We start from the raw sequence: 16,006 nt of genomic DNA, 5'->3' as shown, positions 1-16,006 counted from the left end.
TGAATCCTCCCTCTCTCGTGCTTAAATGGGAACCCTAAACCCACAATCTCCACAGACACCACCATCTCCGCCGCTAACACCACCATCTCCGCCGGTCTATTGATCATTCGACCAAAGCTATGGGTCGATTGAGAGTGTGATCGCCACCCATGACTCCCCTATTCCAACGTATTCATGGGAGAAAATGGACTCCATGTCCACCGTCGTCCCTGAAACTCAGTTCTCTGTGAACCCTAGCTGCTCCCATCCCCCTCCGCTCTCTACGTCGGCCGATCTATCATTTAACTCAACTGTGGAGCCGGTTGACCTTGGTAGTGATGTCGATCCGTTCCCAATTTCTGGCGTTGTCCCTGAAACACCACCGACGGCACCCAAGGCTTGGTACACAGAGGAAGAGGAGCGCTACCTTCGGTTTATGGCCATTCAGTTCCTATGTTTTTTAAAGCTCCTCTAAATCTGTGAGTATGGTTTTCAATTCTATGCATTTTGAGGGATTGACCTTCGGGCATCCATGTGATGAAAAATTGCAACCTTTCTGATGTTTTGTGTTTAAGCCACCCCCATTTTTTTTAGGTTTGGAGGTTTATACGCTATGTGGTGATTGTTCTGCCTTGGTGGTGTTTTTGGTTTGATGGTGTTGTGGTGCTATGGTGTTGTGAATTGGTGGTGTATTGGTTGACGGTATTGTGGATGGTAGTGTTTTGGGTTGGTGGTGTTGTGGCTTGTTTGTGTTGTGGGTTGCTGGTGTGATTGACTTGGTGATTGCTTACCTACTGCTTCATTACATTCTGCTCCAATACTTGGTGTAATTGAGTTGGTTCCTGGTCTGTTGGTTACTGCCTATGATATTAATGTGTGATGGTTAATTTGTTGGAGGATGAATGCTTACCCAATGATGAGATTTCTCTGAGGGAACCTAGTTTTTTGCATTGTGCTTCATGATTGTTGATTGCTTGCTGCGTTTTGGTTCCTATTGCTTACCCAATGATGAGAATGCTCTGATGGGATTCTTATTTAACAAAAAGTATGCATTACTTAGATGTTCCTTACATATTCAATGCATTACATTAAAAAAACTAAAGCAACAAAACCAAATGCAGCATGAGTGATCTCTGTCCTAGTAGCCAAATGCAGTGGCCAGATCCCCAATATCATGGGAAGAACCATCATTATTCTGAGGCAGTGCTAGGTACTCCAACACATCCCTCACCACCCTTTCTTCCACCTCCAACACATTGGGTAAAGCCCCTATTCTCTCCAGCCTATCCTTGTTCATGTGGGGGATTCTGTAATTGTTCCCACCTTGCACCTCCAAGATCTCTGACAACACACTTTGTAGTGTAAGGAACACTTTGTTCAGTGTCTGTGGTGTCAACTCTTCATAAGCCATACTCACATTCTGCAACAATTCATCCACATTACTGCACGCTTTCTTATCCTTCAATGATTGAATAGCCCTGAAAAAACCAAGATCCAATATGTTTGTGTCCGGGGAATTAGGTGGCTGACAAATCAATTGGATTTTGAATCCATTTGAGTTGGCAGCTTCTTCAAACTCTGGATCAGCTGTGCTTATGTGTGGTTTGACATTATCTTGTTGAATGTAAATTTCTTTGGATGCACTTGTAGGCCATTTGGAATGAATGGCTGGTATAATCTGTACAATGTGAATAATGGTTACCTAAATGATGACCTTTGTTGAAATTTTTCTGATGGTTTGATAGAGTAATTATGAACATACCTTGTTGATGAGCCACTCCCTTGTCACTGCTTGTGTCACTGCTGGAATGAGCTTTGTCTCCAATGTGCCTCTTGGTCTGTTCTTGGAATTCCTCTGTGCTGGTACCATTTATGTGAAAGGAAAAATGCCTTTCCCCATTTGGGCCAAAATGTGGCCTGCCAACAGCACACAAGAACATGACTTTGGTAATGAATCTCTTTGATCTGCATGATCTCTGTGGCTCTTCTTCATCCGACAATAGGTAGTACCTATCCGCACTTTTTGTCAAGTAGAACCACTTTTCATCAATGTGAACTACATTGTGCATTTCATTAAATGCAACCTTACGTGCAATAATGTTTGGCTGAAGCTGACTGAGGCACCATTTCAGTCTTGCCAACTTATTTAGATCAGTTAAATGTGGCTTAACTGCACTAGTATGGGGCCTAAGCTATTTATCCTTTACCCACCTACAAATTGTAGTTTTGCTAACTCCAAGCTTTGGTGCCATCACCCTATAGGAGGATCTTTCAAGGACAGAGAGTGATCTAACCTTTACTTCATCAACTTTTTTCTTTTCTCCACGTTTGTATCCTTTAACTTTTCCAACCATGTGTGCAGGTTCTCCATTCTCCATCTTCTCTGTGGCTGCCTTCCAAAGTCTGGAAATGGTCTTCCTATTGACAGCAAAAGCTTCGGCTGCCTCACACACTGCTCCTTTTTGAAGAACACCACCTTGGTTGTTCTTCAGTAGATGTTGCACAATGTTGTTCTTCATGTTGGTGGCCAAGTATTGATTCACCAGCTGCTCTCCATTCCCGATGATGAAATTTTTCTGAGGGATTCCTATTTTGAAACTAATGTAGTGTGTGTTTTTAGTGTTTTTTACGGTAGTGGTAGATGGAAGGAGAAAATGTATGGGATGGATGTATTTATAGTGTGTTTACTGTACTTAAGATTTCAATGTAGAACTTCAAAATTTCCCTCCCAAAATTTAGGGAGGTTATTTTGGCAGAATGTATTCCCTCCATTTTGGTAATGAAAAATTGAATGTTGATTTCACTTAATCTTCTTTTCCCACTGTTTTGGCAGATTGTATTCCCTCCATTTTGATAATGAAAATTTAAATTTGGTACCGACTGCAGTAATTAATGTGTTGCATGGAATTAAAAAAAAATGAATGCAAGTGAACAGTCAGTCACTTGGGTGACAAAAATAAAAGCAAAAAATGTGTTTAAAAGTGAGACACAACCCCCACTACATCATTTATTTATTACACACTTAAACACTCCTTAAAACATGTGTCCGACTCAACCGGGACTGCTAAAGCGGGACGGAGGGAGTATTATGCATTATTTGACTACTTATGTACATGGGTGAATGGGTTTCGTATAATATTCCTTTGTGCATTATTTGATTGATTGTGTACATTATGTATCAAGTATTATACATTATTTATCAAGTATTAAGCATTATTTGACTGCTTGTGTACATGAACCAACGGGTGAATGTAATATTCCTTTGTGCATTATTTGATTGCTTGTGTACATTATGTATCAAGTATTATACATTATTTAATATAAATGCGACACAATATTGATACATTCCATTATAATCATGTTCTGATGTTGTAATACCCGTTTTTTTTCCTTTTTTTATAAGCTAAGATTTTTTTTTTAATTTAAGAACGAGCGAGTGATAGACCTTGAATGAAATACCGTGTTTGTTTGGATTGGTTGTGAATGGAAATAGTGAATGCTTGAATTATTGTTGATTATTTGTGTGGTGTAAGTTGTCGACGAGATTGACGTAAGAGTCGTCGATGGGGAAATTTGGGTGTTCGTTTACAATGTACTTGGAATAACACCAAAGTACTAAAATAATAAAACATCACAATTTAATCAATGTACTAAAATTTATATATCTTTGGGCCTATCACTTTTGTCTATATTTTTTTTTTAGCTCATTTATCCTTATTCAATTGGGCCACTTTTAATATAGCCATTTATTCATAATTCCTATTGAATTCCTCCAGCCAACATAAATCCCTTCCTCTAATCCCTTCTACACGTTTCCTTTATTCATCAAAACCTCCACCCCTAAAATATCTCCAACAACCAAATAAATCAATATCCATCAGTTTAATATCTCACATTCACGTCTTCCACATCCAAGAAAAATCTGTGAAAAAAACTTACTGCAGTTTTCTCCTTTTCTGTTAAGGTAATTTTTCTCCTCCATCAATTGAATTCGAAAAAAAACTCCATATTTGTTGATTCCATAACCAAAAATCTCAAACATCACAGTGTAAAGGAGAAACTGGGAGAGCTGTTTTTACCTTCTATTGTGCAAACTTTTTCTTCTTCCCAAAGGTATTTTCTTTTCTCTAATTCCATGTCATATATTCATACACTCATAGTAGCCACGAAATCAGATTTGTAGTTCCTAATTTGAGAGACCGAAATTTGAGAGATGTTTTGTGAACTGTGGAAGAATAACGGTAGAGAGAGAGAGTTTGATGTGGGTTGGGAAGAAGACGGGTCTGTGATTGAGAGTGTTTTATGTACTGACTTCTTCCTTTTCTTTCTCTTTCCTCATCATTGATTTTCTCTTTTTTTACATATTTTGGTGTGTATGTAGTAAAGGGTTTATACGTGTACTATGTATGGAATAGGGAGTATATTATTGTTTTATAACATTTAAGGTTATGTTTAAAAAAAAGAGATGGAAGGGGAGGCAGTACGTGTACCTTGGAAAAAAAAATGGAGTTGTTGACTTTTATTTGCTACTGTGTTGCTTTAAATTGGAAGTATATTAATTTATAGCCTTTACTTTTCTTTTATTTTGTATTCTTTGACGGGTTACGGCAAGGAGTATATTAAAGTTATAGATACCTATTCTTTTGACCAATTAATTTGGATAATCCAAATTTATGTGTTGATTTGGAAATATATTAATGTGTGTGTATACGTGTGTTGTGATAGGAGAGTGAGTGTATACGGGGACTGATAAGGAGTTTACTTTTAAGTACTTGTTTTTCTTTTAATTTTGGTGGGCCACTTTTGGTATTGGAATTTTATATACGGCCTAATATCGGTGATGACCGAGAGTTATCTATGTTGGGATTTTGGTGTTTAATTGATAAATCCATTTTAGTATATGTGAACGAAAGATAAATTGAGCACTCACACTTAGGATGCATGCATGGTTTAAATTAATTTATTTTGCAAAGTCTGATTGTTGCATATTATATTATTTCAAAAAGGGTGAACTTGTGCACGTTGTTGCGGTTGGAACAGGAAGTGTTTGGGGTGTTAAGCTGTTGAGGTAGGCTTTCTTTTTAAATAAGAACTATGTCCTAAATACTTTTTATGTGAAATGAGGTGGAAAGTGTTTGTCTTGCCATGCTTTGTGTTTTGAATGAACCTATCTGAAGTGGCTATGCCATGTATGTTTAATCGAATTCGGGCCCCAGTAGGGCCGCAAACCCTGCTCGGACTAGTGTACACCCCGTAGATCGTGTGCTATCTCTTTGGAGTTGGCCGGTCTAGTGACTTGGTTCGTGGCCACGTTCCTTGTCATGTATGTTCAGATATAGTGATGGTGGATGTGGATGGAAAATGGTTGCGCAACCGACTTTATGTGAAATGCTTTTAGTGTACTTGGGTTCTTTCAATTAAAACCCCCAAGGTCACTTGATTATGGCTTGACAAACTATGTTTTGGCATGTGTCCACTGAGTGCATCAAGTACTCAGCCCTGCATATTGTTTTTCTTAATGCGCAGATTGAGCGGCGATGAACGTGGAGGATGTTGAGCAGAGTTCATGGATTGTTTTGTCATGATTAATAATTGTTGAATTTGTCGTGTCTTCATACTCGGCATTTTCCGTGTCTTGAACGCTTCATCCAAGAGTCATTTTCTTTAGAATTATTTATTCGTGCAGAGTCTAACTCGTTTGAAAGTTGTTTATTGTCCATTCCTTATTTCCTTAGAGTTGGTATTATTGTTAGGAAAATATTATGACGTTTTCAAGTCAAATTCAGTTATTAAATTTTTGGTCAAATGTGTATGTTTTTCCCCTTTCTTCCCCGCTTCTTTAATCCTCCCCTAGTTGCGATTAACCGTATTTTCTATCCTTAGAAAATGCGGGCGTGACAGAGTGGTATCAGAGCGACTTTCTTTCCGCTCTGGACCCAAGAGTCTTCTTTCTTTCTTGATCTAGATTAGTATTCCTAGATCAAAATAATTAAATAAATAAAAAAAATAATTTAAGTGTCAAAGGCTCAACATCCGACCATCGCACTCAACCTGAAAAGAGGTAACCAAAATTTTTGTAAGTGATTTTGAGGTAAATATGTTGGGAATGGAAATGATTAGTTGTTCATGGTGGAATTAGATTGGCGAAAAAATTTATGTTGTGGAAACTTGTGAAAATTTTTGGAAATATTTGAACTTTAAGTGAAAGCATGCTAGTTCTTTTCCTATTGAGATTTTGAGGAACATGAAGTTCTTATGTGTTGAGACGTATGGTGATAATTGTTTGTGTATGCTCGATTATGTGGCCTTTACGTGATGATTTGAGTCATGACTCGTAGATATTGATGTATGATATTATGGATTCCTTGTGTGATTGCGGACTGTTTTGGATGAACGTTAGACTTTACATCATCGATTTTAATTGTATGTAGCAACTCAATTATTGCTTCTCCGAGCAAATTAAATGAACGTGGAACAGCGAACCATAGTGAATCTCTAATACCGAAAGAATAAAAAAATAATAAGTATAAACGTTCGGAAAGTGTGGATGAAAGTTTGAGTGATGATAGTTAGTGTTACATGCGCATACGTAGCTTGATTTATTATATGTATTCTATAATCGTTATATATGAAAGGTTGCGTGAGAAGTCGTGATACGAGAATGTAGTGATTAATAATTGGAGCGACCATATTGATCTATGCGTTTTGAATCAGAATGCCACCGAGACGTGGACGTAGACCTAGGCGTGAACGTGTAGAGGAGGACCCTGTGGACCCTCAGAATGTAGAGGGAGAGCAACCACCACCACCACCGCCTCCACCTCCTCCACCCCCGCCTCAACCCAAACAATACATTGATACCTTTTTTAGGCAAAAACCCCCACAGTTTGATGGACTAGGAGAGCCGTCTAAGGCAGAGACCTGGATATGCGCCCTCGAGCGCATATTTGATTTTATGGAGTGCACCGACAAGGAACGCCTCGCTTGTGTGACTTTTCAATTAACGGGGCCCGCAGATTTTTGGTGGGATATCAAGCTAAGGACCATGAACCCTGAACGCCGGGAAGCGCTTACTTGGGAGATATTCAAGGAAGAGGTGTACAATAAGTACATTCCAATGAGCTATAGGCGAGCAAAGGTAGTCGAATTCCATACCTTGATGCAAGGGAATATGACGGTGACGGAGTATGACCGCGCGTTGTGTGAAATGACTCGATATGCTCCCGAGTTGGTGGATACAGATGAGAAAATGACAGAAAAGTTTCGTGCTGGTCTCAAGCCCGAAATAAGAGTAGCAGTGGCAAGTCGCAGAGGACTCTCATATTCTGAGATTTTGGCTTGTGCATTAGATGTGGAAGAAGCGTTGCCTAAGGAGATGACAGTAGCAAATACTACACCAGTGCCACTTCAACAACATAATTTCAGAGATAAGAGGAAATGGGATGGAGATCGGACTCCATATGATAACAAGAGGCAGCAACCCATCAGAAACCCACCGTGGTACGGAGGTAGGCAGAGTGCTCCCTATCAAAGGGGTGACTTCCGGCCTAGAGCCCCCCAGTGTGATAAGTGCTTTAAGAACCATTTTGGGGAGTGCAGAGAAAAGAGCAATAAATGCTACACTTGAGGTGGAGATGGTCACTTCTCAAGAGAATGCCCGAGTAAGATTATGGGGATGGGAGCAAGACAGAACAATCAAGGGTTCCGTCCGCAAGCGCGGGCACTGCAAGCCGAGCCGAGGGGATACTTACCCTCACCACAGCAGCAGCAGCAGCAACAACGTCGTCAAGAACTTCCCACTCAGGCAAGGGCATATGCTTTAAAAGGGAAACAACCGACGAACCAGCAGGGGAAGCAAGAGCAAAGAAACTTGGCAGGTGTGGGCACGCTCCTCGACATGCCTATTGTTGTTTTGTTTGATACGGGTGCATCACATTCTTTTATATCAACATCATGTGTGAATACTTTAGAACTGCCTATCATTAGAACTGAACAAAGAATGAGTGTGACATCACCCGTAGGAGGAACTATAGATATTTCACAAACTTGCTCGAATGTAGAATTTACTATGGGAGAACTTAAGCTAGTTGCACATAAATTACAAGTTATGTCGATGGGGAATGTAGATATAATTTTGGGAATGGATTGGTTGGCCGAGAATCATGTTACCATTCGCTGTAAAGAGAGAGAGATCTCTTTTCAAACTCCGGGAAAGGAACCGACTATATTTTATCGGATTTCTATGAATCGACGCAAGTCCATAATTTCTGCACTTCAAGCGACTACTATGATGAGGAAGGGATGTCCGGCATATCTCGTCTATCTAAGTGGAGAGGAGAAGAAAGAAAGAAGCATAGAGGATGTGTCAGTAGTGAAAGAATTTCCAGACGTTTTTCCTAACGCCTTGCCTGGACCACCACCCGATAGACAGTTGGAGTTTACAATTGATTTGGAGCCCGGATCAGCACCGATATCTAAGGCACCATACCGTATGGCGCCTAAGGAATTGGAAGAACTTAAGATTCAACTACAGGAGTTGCTAGACTTGGGTTTTATTAGACCCAGTGTGTCGCCGTGGGGAGCACCAGTGTTGTTCGTGAAGAAGAAGGATGGAACATTGAGGATGTGCATAGATTATCGGGAGTTGAACAAGTTGATACTCAAGAACAAGTATCCATTGCCGAGGATAGATGATTTGTTTGATCAACTCCGTGGAGCTGGAATATTCTCGAAAATGGATTTGAGATCGGGATACCATCAACTGAGAGTCCGACGAGAAGATGTACCCAAGACGGCTTTCCGAACTAGATACGGCCATTATGAGTTTATAGTGATGCCTTTCGGATTGACAAATGCCCCGGCTGTATTTATGGACCTTATGAATCGTGTGTTCCATCCATACTTGGACAAGTTCGTCTTAGTCTTCATAGACGATGTCCTTATCTACTCAAAGAACGAGGATGAACATGAAGAACATTTGAGGACTGCCTTGGAGACGTTAAGGGCCGAGAAACTCTACGCCAAGTTCAGTAAGTGTGAATTTTGGCTCAAAGAAGTGAATTTCCTTTGGCACATAGTGAGCGCATATGGAATTCGAGTAGACCCCGCAAAGGTGGAAGCTGTACAGAAATGGAAATCACCAACCACACCTAATGAAATTCGGAGTTTCCTAGGACTGGCGGGATATTACCGGAGATTCATCGAGGGATTTTCTAAGATAGCGAGGCCAATGACGCAACAACTAAAGAAGGGTGTCAAAGTGAATTGGATGCCGGAGTGTGAGGCCAGTTTCAGTTATTAAAAGAGAAGTTGACCACCGCACCGATTCTTGCTGTGCCAGAGCCGGACACTAACTACGTGGTGTATACCGATGCATCAAAAGTTGGACTCGGATGTGTACTTATGCAGAATGGGAAAGTGATTGCGTATGCATCAAGGAAGTTACGGCCACATGAGTTGAACTATCCGACGCATGACTTGGAGTTAGCAGCAGTTGTATATGCTTTGAAGATTTGGAGACACCATCTTTATGGAGTTCGATGTGAGATATATACGGACCATAAAAGCCTCAAGTACTTCTTTGAACAAAAGGATTTGAACATGCGCCAGCGTAGATGGCTTGAGTTGGTGAAGGATTATTATTGCAGTATAAACTACTACCCAGGAAAGGCGAATGTAGTGGCTGATGCCCTAAGTAGAAAATCTCAACCTCAATTGGCCACTTTTCTCACGAATGAAGAGAACTTGATATGAGAGTTCAGTAAAATGCAATTAGAGGTAGTGAGAGCACTCGAGACAGTGGAAGGAAGGGTTGCCACCTTGGTAATGGAACCCGACCTAAGGGCTAGAATCGTGGAAGCTCAAAGACGCGATACTTTACTTAAGAAATTCCGTTCGGAAGTGAGGATAGGGGAGCAAGAATACTTTCACGAGGAGGCGGATAATGCCCTCACATTCAAGGGCAGGTTGTGCGTGCCTAGAGACGAAGGGCTTAGAAATGAAATCATGAGGGAAGCACACAAAACACCGTATACTGCGCACTCGGGGAGTACCAAGATGTATCGAGATATGAAGAGACAGTTTTGGTGGAATGGCATGAAAAAGCATGTAGCGGCATTTGTGGAGAGGTGTCTAGCATGTCAGCAAGTGAAAGCTCTACATCAACGACCTTATGGGATACTACAACCACTTGAGATACCGGAGTGGAAATGGGAGCACATTGAAATGGATTTCGTGACAGGATTACCGCGATCACAACGAGGAAATACTGTTATTTGGGTGATTATTGATCGTCTCACAAAATCTGCTCACTTTGTACCGATTCGTGATACCTATGGAGCCAATAAGTTGTCTAAGATGTATGTGACAGAGATCATACGCTTACATGGGGTACCAGTGACTATTACATGTGATCGTGATGCGAAGTTTACCTCTAGATTTTGGATGAGCCTACAACGAGAGTTAGACACTAAGTTGAATTTCAGCACTGCATTCCACCCGCAGACTGATGGGCAATCAGAGAGGACGATACAGACTTTGGAGGATATGTTGAGAGCCGTAGTGCTAGATCGAGGAGTAGGTTGGGAGGAAGTGTTGCCACTAATAGAGTTCGCTTACAACAATAGCTATCAGACGACTATTAACATGGCCCCGTATGAGGCATTGTATGGGAAGAAGTGTAGATCACCACTTTACTGGGATGAAGTGGGTGAGAGAAGAGTTCTTGGACCAGACTCGGTGGAAGAAATGATTGAGATTGTTCGACAAATTCGTGAGAGGATCAAGGAAGCTCAGGATCGACAGAAATCATATGCTGATGTTCGAAGAACCGATCTCCAATTTGAGACCGGAGATAAAGTTTTTCTGAAGGTAGCCCCGTCAAAAGGAATAACTCGGTTCGGTGTGAAAGGCAAGTTGAGACCACGATTTATTGGGCCTTATGAGATTCTTGACAGAGTGGGTACCGTAGCGTATAGATTGGCGCTACCACCAAGCTTTGGGAGAGTACACAATGTTTTCCATGTGTCACAATTGAGAAAGTATGTGTTCGACCCTAACCACATAATTCATCAAGAGGAGATGATGATCTTGAATCCGAATTTGAGTTACGAAGAGAAGCCTGAAGCCATTCTGGATCGGAAGGTGCAAGAGTTGAGAAATAAGTCTATTGCTTCGGTGAAGGTTCGGTGGAGAAATCATGGTGTTGAGGAAGCTACGTGGGAATTGGAAGACAAGATGAGAGAGAAGTACCCAGAATTGTTTGAATGATCTAAGCAAATTTCGGGACGAAATTTTTGTGAAGATTGGTAGATTGTAATACCCGTTTTTTTTTTCCTTTTTTTTTAAGCTAAGATTTTTTTTTTAATTTAAGAACGAGCGAGTGATAGACCTTGAATGAAATACCGTGTTTGTTTGGATTGGTTGTGAATGGAAATAGTGAATGCTTGAATTATTGTTGATTATTTGTGTGGTGTAAGTTGTCGACGAGATTGACGTGAGAGTCGTCGATGGGGAAATTTGGGTGTTCGTTTACAATGTACTTGGAATAACACCAAAGTACTAAAATAATAAAACATCACAATTTAATCAATGTACTAAAATTTATATATCTTTGGGCCTATCACTTTTGTCTATATTTTTTTTTTTAGCCCATTTATCCTTATTCAATTGGGCCACTTTTAATATAGCCATTTATTCTTAATTCCTATTGAATTCCTCCGGCCAACATAAATTCCTTCCTCTAATCCCTTCTACACGTTTCCTTTATTCATCAAAACCTCCACCCCTAAAATATCTCCAACAACCAAATAAATCAATATCCATCAGTTTAATATCTCACATTCACGTCTTCCACATCCAAGAAAAATCTGTGAAAAAAACTTACTGCAGTTTTCTCCTTTTCTGTTAAGGTAATTTTTCTCCTCCATCAATTGAATTCGAAAAAAAAAACTCCATATTTGTTGATTCCATAACCAAAAATCTCAAACATCACAGTGTAAAGGAGAAACTGGGAGAGCTGTTTTTACCTTCTATTGTGCAAACTTTTTCTTCTTCCCAAAGGTATTTTCTTTTCTCTAATTCCATGTCATATATTCATACACTCATAGTAGCCACGAAATCAGATTTGTAGTTCCTAATTTGAGAGACCGAAATTTGAGAGATGTTTTGTGAACTGTGGAAGAATAACGGTAGAGAGAGAGAGTTTGATGTGGGTTGGGAAGAAGACGGGTCTGTGATTGAGAGTGTTTTATGTACTGACTTCTTCCTTTTCTTTCTCTTTCCTCATCATTGATTTTCTCTTTTTTTACATATTTTGGTGTGTATGTAGTAAAGGGTTTATACGTGTACTATGTATGGAATAGGGAGTATATTATTGTTTTATAACATTTAAGGTTATGTTTAAAAAAAAGAGATGGAAGGGGAGGCAGTACGTGTACCTTGGAAAAAAAAATGGAGTTGTTGACTTTTATTTGCTACTGTGTTGCTTTAAATTGGAAGTATATTAATTTATAGCCTTTACTTTTCTTTTATTTTGTATTCTTTGACGGGTTACGGCAAGGAGTATATTAAAGTTATAGATACCTATTCTTTTGACCAATTAATTTGGATAATCCAAATTTATGTGTTGATTTGGAAATATATTAATGTGTGTGTATACGTGTGTTGTGATAGGAGAGTGAGTGTATACGGGGACTGATAAGGAGTATACTTTTAAGTACTTATTTTTCTTTTAATTTTGGTTGGCCACTTTTGGTATTGGAATTTTATATACGGCCTAATATCGGTGATGACCGAGAGTTATCTATGTTGGGATTTTGGTGTTTAATTGATAAATCCATTTTAGTATATGTGAACGAAAGATAAATTGAGCACTCACACTTAGGATGCATGCATGGTTTAAATTAATTTATTTTGCAAAGTCTGATTGTTGCATATTATATTATTTCAAAAAGGGTGAACTTGTGCACGTTGTTGCGGTTGGAACAGGAAGTGTTTGGGGTGTTAAGCTGTTGAGGTGGGCTTTCTTTTTAAATAAGAACTATGTCCTAAATACTTTTTATGTGAAATGAGGTGGAAAATGTTTGTCTTGCCATGCTTTGTGTTTTGAATGAACCTATCTGAAGTGGCTATGCCATGTATGTTTAATCGAATTCGGGTCCCAGTAGGGCCGCAAACCCTGCTCGGACTAGTGTACACCCCGTAGATCGTGTGCTATCTCTTTGGAGTTGGCCGGTCTAGTGACTTGGTTTGTGGCCACGTTCCTTGTCATGTATGTTCAGATATGGTGATGGTGGATGTGGATGGAAAATGGTTGCGCAACCGACTTTATGTGAAATGCTTTTAGTGTACTTGGGTTCTTTCAATTAAAACCCCCAAGGTCACTTGATTATGGCTTGACAAACTATGTTTTGGCATGTGTCCACTGAGTGCATCAAGTACTCAGCCCTGCATATTGTTTTTCTTAATGTGCAGATTGAGCGCGATGAACGTGGAGGATGTTGAGAAGAGTTCATGGATTGTTTTGTCATGATTAATAATTGTTGAATTTGTCGTGTCTTCATACTCGGCATTTTCCGTGTCTTGAACGCTTCCGCCAAGAGTCATTTTCTTTAGAATTATTTATTCGTGCAGAGTCTAACTCGTTTGAAAGTTGTTTATTGTACATTCCTTATTTCCTTAGAGTTGGTATTATTGTTAGGAAAATATTATGACGTTTTCAAGTCAAATTCAGTTATTACATTTTTGGTCAAATGTGTATGTTTTTCCCCTTTCTTCCCCGCTTCTTTAATCCTCCCCTAGTTGCGATTAACCGTATTTTCTATCCTTAGAAAATGCGGGCGTGACAGATGTTGTATGTTGGACAACATCGAAGCAGCCTTGATTGGACATCGACGAAGCGGTCGATGATGTTATTCCCATTGCAATTGCACACAAATTCCGGGAGAGATTGGCCGAGTAGAGGGCTGAGACAAGTACCGCTCATGAAGAGGCTGAGCAGAGGAAGAAAAAAAGGCTTAGCAAACAATATGTAGTGTGATTCTTGCAAACAAAATCATTTTTGGCTATTAGTGTATGATGACATTAACTAATAACATGTAATTGATGTATATTACCGAATAATGAAACATCACTCTATAATAATGGCAAATAGGAAGATAATAATGTAGAACAAGTTAACTGTATTTTAATAATAATGTACAACAAACTGAATATAATGGATGCAATAAACCGAATAATGAACGTAATGTGCTTATTAATTAACTGTACTAGAATATTAATGTACAGTACATTAAGTGCTTGTGAATAATAATGTACAACTTCATGAATAATAATATACATGAACAGTTTCATAATGCAATGTATAATGTACAGAATGTGTCTAATAATGAACTGTACTCGAAAAATTGTGTACAGTAAGTTAAGTGCTAGTAACCAATAATGTATAACTTTAGTAATAATAATGTACGTTAACATATTAATAATGCTTAAATATTATGTATAAAATGTTGACAATGGTAATACTAATAAGACTAAGACGACGAATTGATTCATAAGACTAATCCGAAAAAAAATCCAATAATGTTGTGAGGTGCAAAATACATCAACTTGTACTCTTGCCCTTCCGTAGCTCATTCCTTGTTTTCGCGTATCAAAACCAAGATCGCGGACATATACATCGTAAAACGCGAAAGCGAAAGCTAGTGATTGGAATTTCTGATCGACGACTGGCTTCAATTCTGAGGAACATTCAGGTACAACCACCGCTGTTTAAAATCACAAAAATAAAGGCTCAGCAAACATATACATTACAGATCATAAATCGTCCATTACTGAGTCAAAAAAAAGCATTACAGCGTAATATATGTCCATTATGTTTATGAGTTAAAACTACTCTCTAGCCGAGATGATATCTAAACCCTAGATGAATGACTGAAACTCATGAAAATTGACGGTTTGTTACTTACAACATACTACAACCTAGTCCCAAGGATTGCTAAACCCTTGGGGTTTACATGAAACGTGCGCCGAACAATCAAACACGGTCAATCACAAAAAAAGGCTCAGCAAACATATACTCATAAATCATCCATTATTGAGTCAAAAAAAGCATTATAGCGTAATATATGTCCATTATGTTTATGAGTTAAAACTACTCCCTAGCCGAGATGATATCTAAACCCTAGATGAATGACTGAAACTCGTGAACATTGACGACGATTTTATTACTTACAACATACTACAACCAAGCCCCAAGGATTGCTAAACCCTTGGGGAATACACGAAACGTGCGCCGAACAATCGAACATGGTCAATCACAAAAAAGGCTCAGCAAGCATATACATTACAGATCATAAATCATCCATGACTGAGTCAAAAAAAGCATTACAGCGTAATATATGTCCATTATGTTTATGAGTTAAAACTACTCCCTAGCCGAGATAATATATAAACCCTAGATGAATGACTGAAACTCGTGAACATTGACGACGGTTTTGTTACTTACAACATACTACAACCTAGCCCCAAGGATTGCTACACCCTTGGGGAATAAACGAAACGTGCGCCGAACAATCAAACACGACCAATCACAAAAAAAGGCTCATCAAACATATACGTTACAAATCATAAATCATCCATTACTGAGTCAAAAAAAAGCATTACAACGTAATATATGTCCATTATGTTTATGAATTAAAACTACTCCCTAGCCGAGATTATATCTAAACCCTAGATGAATTACTGAAACTCGTGAACATTGACGACGGTTCTGTTACTTACAACATACTACAACCTAGCCCAAAGAATTGCTAAACCCTTGAGCAATACACGAAACGTGCGCCAAATAATAAAAAACTGTCAATCTCATATTACTCATGAATTTTTTATTTTTATTTTTTAAAATAACTCCTTTATAAGGGAGGAAATTACAAATAAACTCCTACACTATAGATAGGGGGAAATTACAACTGATGTCTCTCGAACTCGGCACCTCATGCAATAATGTCTAAGCTCCTTGCCGCTAGGA

At 39.1% G+C, this 16,006-nt stretch overlaps 2 protein-coding genes and 2 long non-coding RNA genes across 4 annotated transcripts; 3 read left to right on the top strand and 1 right to left on the bottom strand.

Annotated features, from left to right (window-relative positions):
• Window positions 1-1,117: 1,117 nt before the first annotated feature.
• On the bottom strand, window positions 1,118-2,498 carry LOC121773514. Its single transcript, XM_042170394.1, has 3 exons — window positions 2,195-2,498; window positions 1,742-2,035; window positions 1,118-1,647 (listed from the first exon to the last, which is right to left on the bottom strand). The coding sequence occupies exons 1-3, from the start codon at window positions 2,496-2,498 to the stop codon at window positions 1,118-1,120; spliced, it is 1,128 nt and encodes a 375-aa protein (XP_042026328.1).
• Window positions 2,499-3,748: 1,250 nt separating this feature from the next.
• Window positions 3,749-5,047, top strand: LOC121765352. Its single transcript, XR_006042830.1, has 3 exons — window positions 3,749-3,943; window positions 4,027-4,092; window positions 4,986-5,047. It is a non-coding gene; the product is annotated as an uncharacterized LOC121765352 (long non-coding RNA).
• A 1,647-nt stretch (window positions 5,048-6,694) lies between these two features.
• Window positions 6,695-7,606, top strand: LOC121773504. Its single transcript, XM_042170383.1, has 2 exons — window positions 6,695-6,763; window positions 6,866-7,606. Exons 1-2 carry the CDS (start codon window positions 6,695-6,697, stop codon window positions 7,604-7,606), a joined length of 810 nt encoding a protein of 269 aa, XP_042026317.1.
• A 3,980-nt stretch (window positions 7,607-11,586) lies between these two features.
• Window positions 11,587-14,089, top strand: LOC121765347. Its single transcript, XR_006042825.1, has 4 exons — window positions 11,587-11,888; window positions 11,974-12,039; window positions 12,933-12,994; window positions 13,453-14,089. It is a non-coding gene; the product is annotated as an uncharacterized LOC121765347 (long non-coding RNA).
• The last annotated feature ends 1,917 nt before the right edge of the window (window positions 14,090-16,006 follow it).

The sequence above is a fragment of the Salvia splendens genome, chromosome 2 (assembly GCF_004379255.2).
Source record: "Salvia splendens isolate huo1 chromosome 2, SspV2, whole genome shotgun sequence".
NCBI classification, from domain to species: domain Eukaryota; kingdom Viridiplantae; phylum Streptophyta; class Magnoliopsida; order Lamiales; family Lamiaceae; genus Salvia; species Salvia splendens.
Note: the sequence above shows the minus strand (reverse complement) of the source record. Positions and strands in the feature narration are given on the sequence as shown.

Coding starts and splice junctions, on each gene's coding strand:
- LOC121773514 (XM_042170394.1), bottom strand. CDS start 2,498: ATGAAGAACAACATTGTGCAACATCTACTGAAGAACAACCAAGGTGGT. Junction 2,036..2,194: donor AGTTAGCAAAACTACAATTT/GTAGGTGGGTAA, acceptor TGCACAATGTAG/TTCACATTGATGAAAAGTGG. Junction 1,648..1,741: donor GGGAGTGGCTCATCAACAAG/GTATGTTCATAA, acceptor AGATTATACCAG/CCATTCATTCCAAATGGCCT.
- LOC121773504 (XM_042170383.1), top strand. CDS start 6,695: ATGCCACCGAGACGTGGACGTAGACCTAGGCGTGAACGTGTAGAGGAG. Junction 6,764..6,865: donor ACCCTGTGGACCCTCAGAAT/GTAGAGGGAGAG, acceptor AAACCCCCACAG/TTTGATGGACTAGGAGAGCC.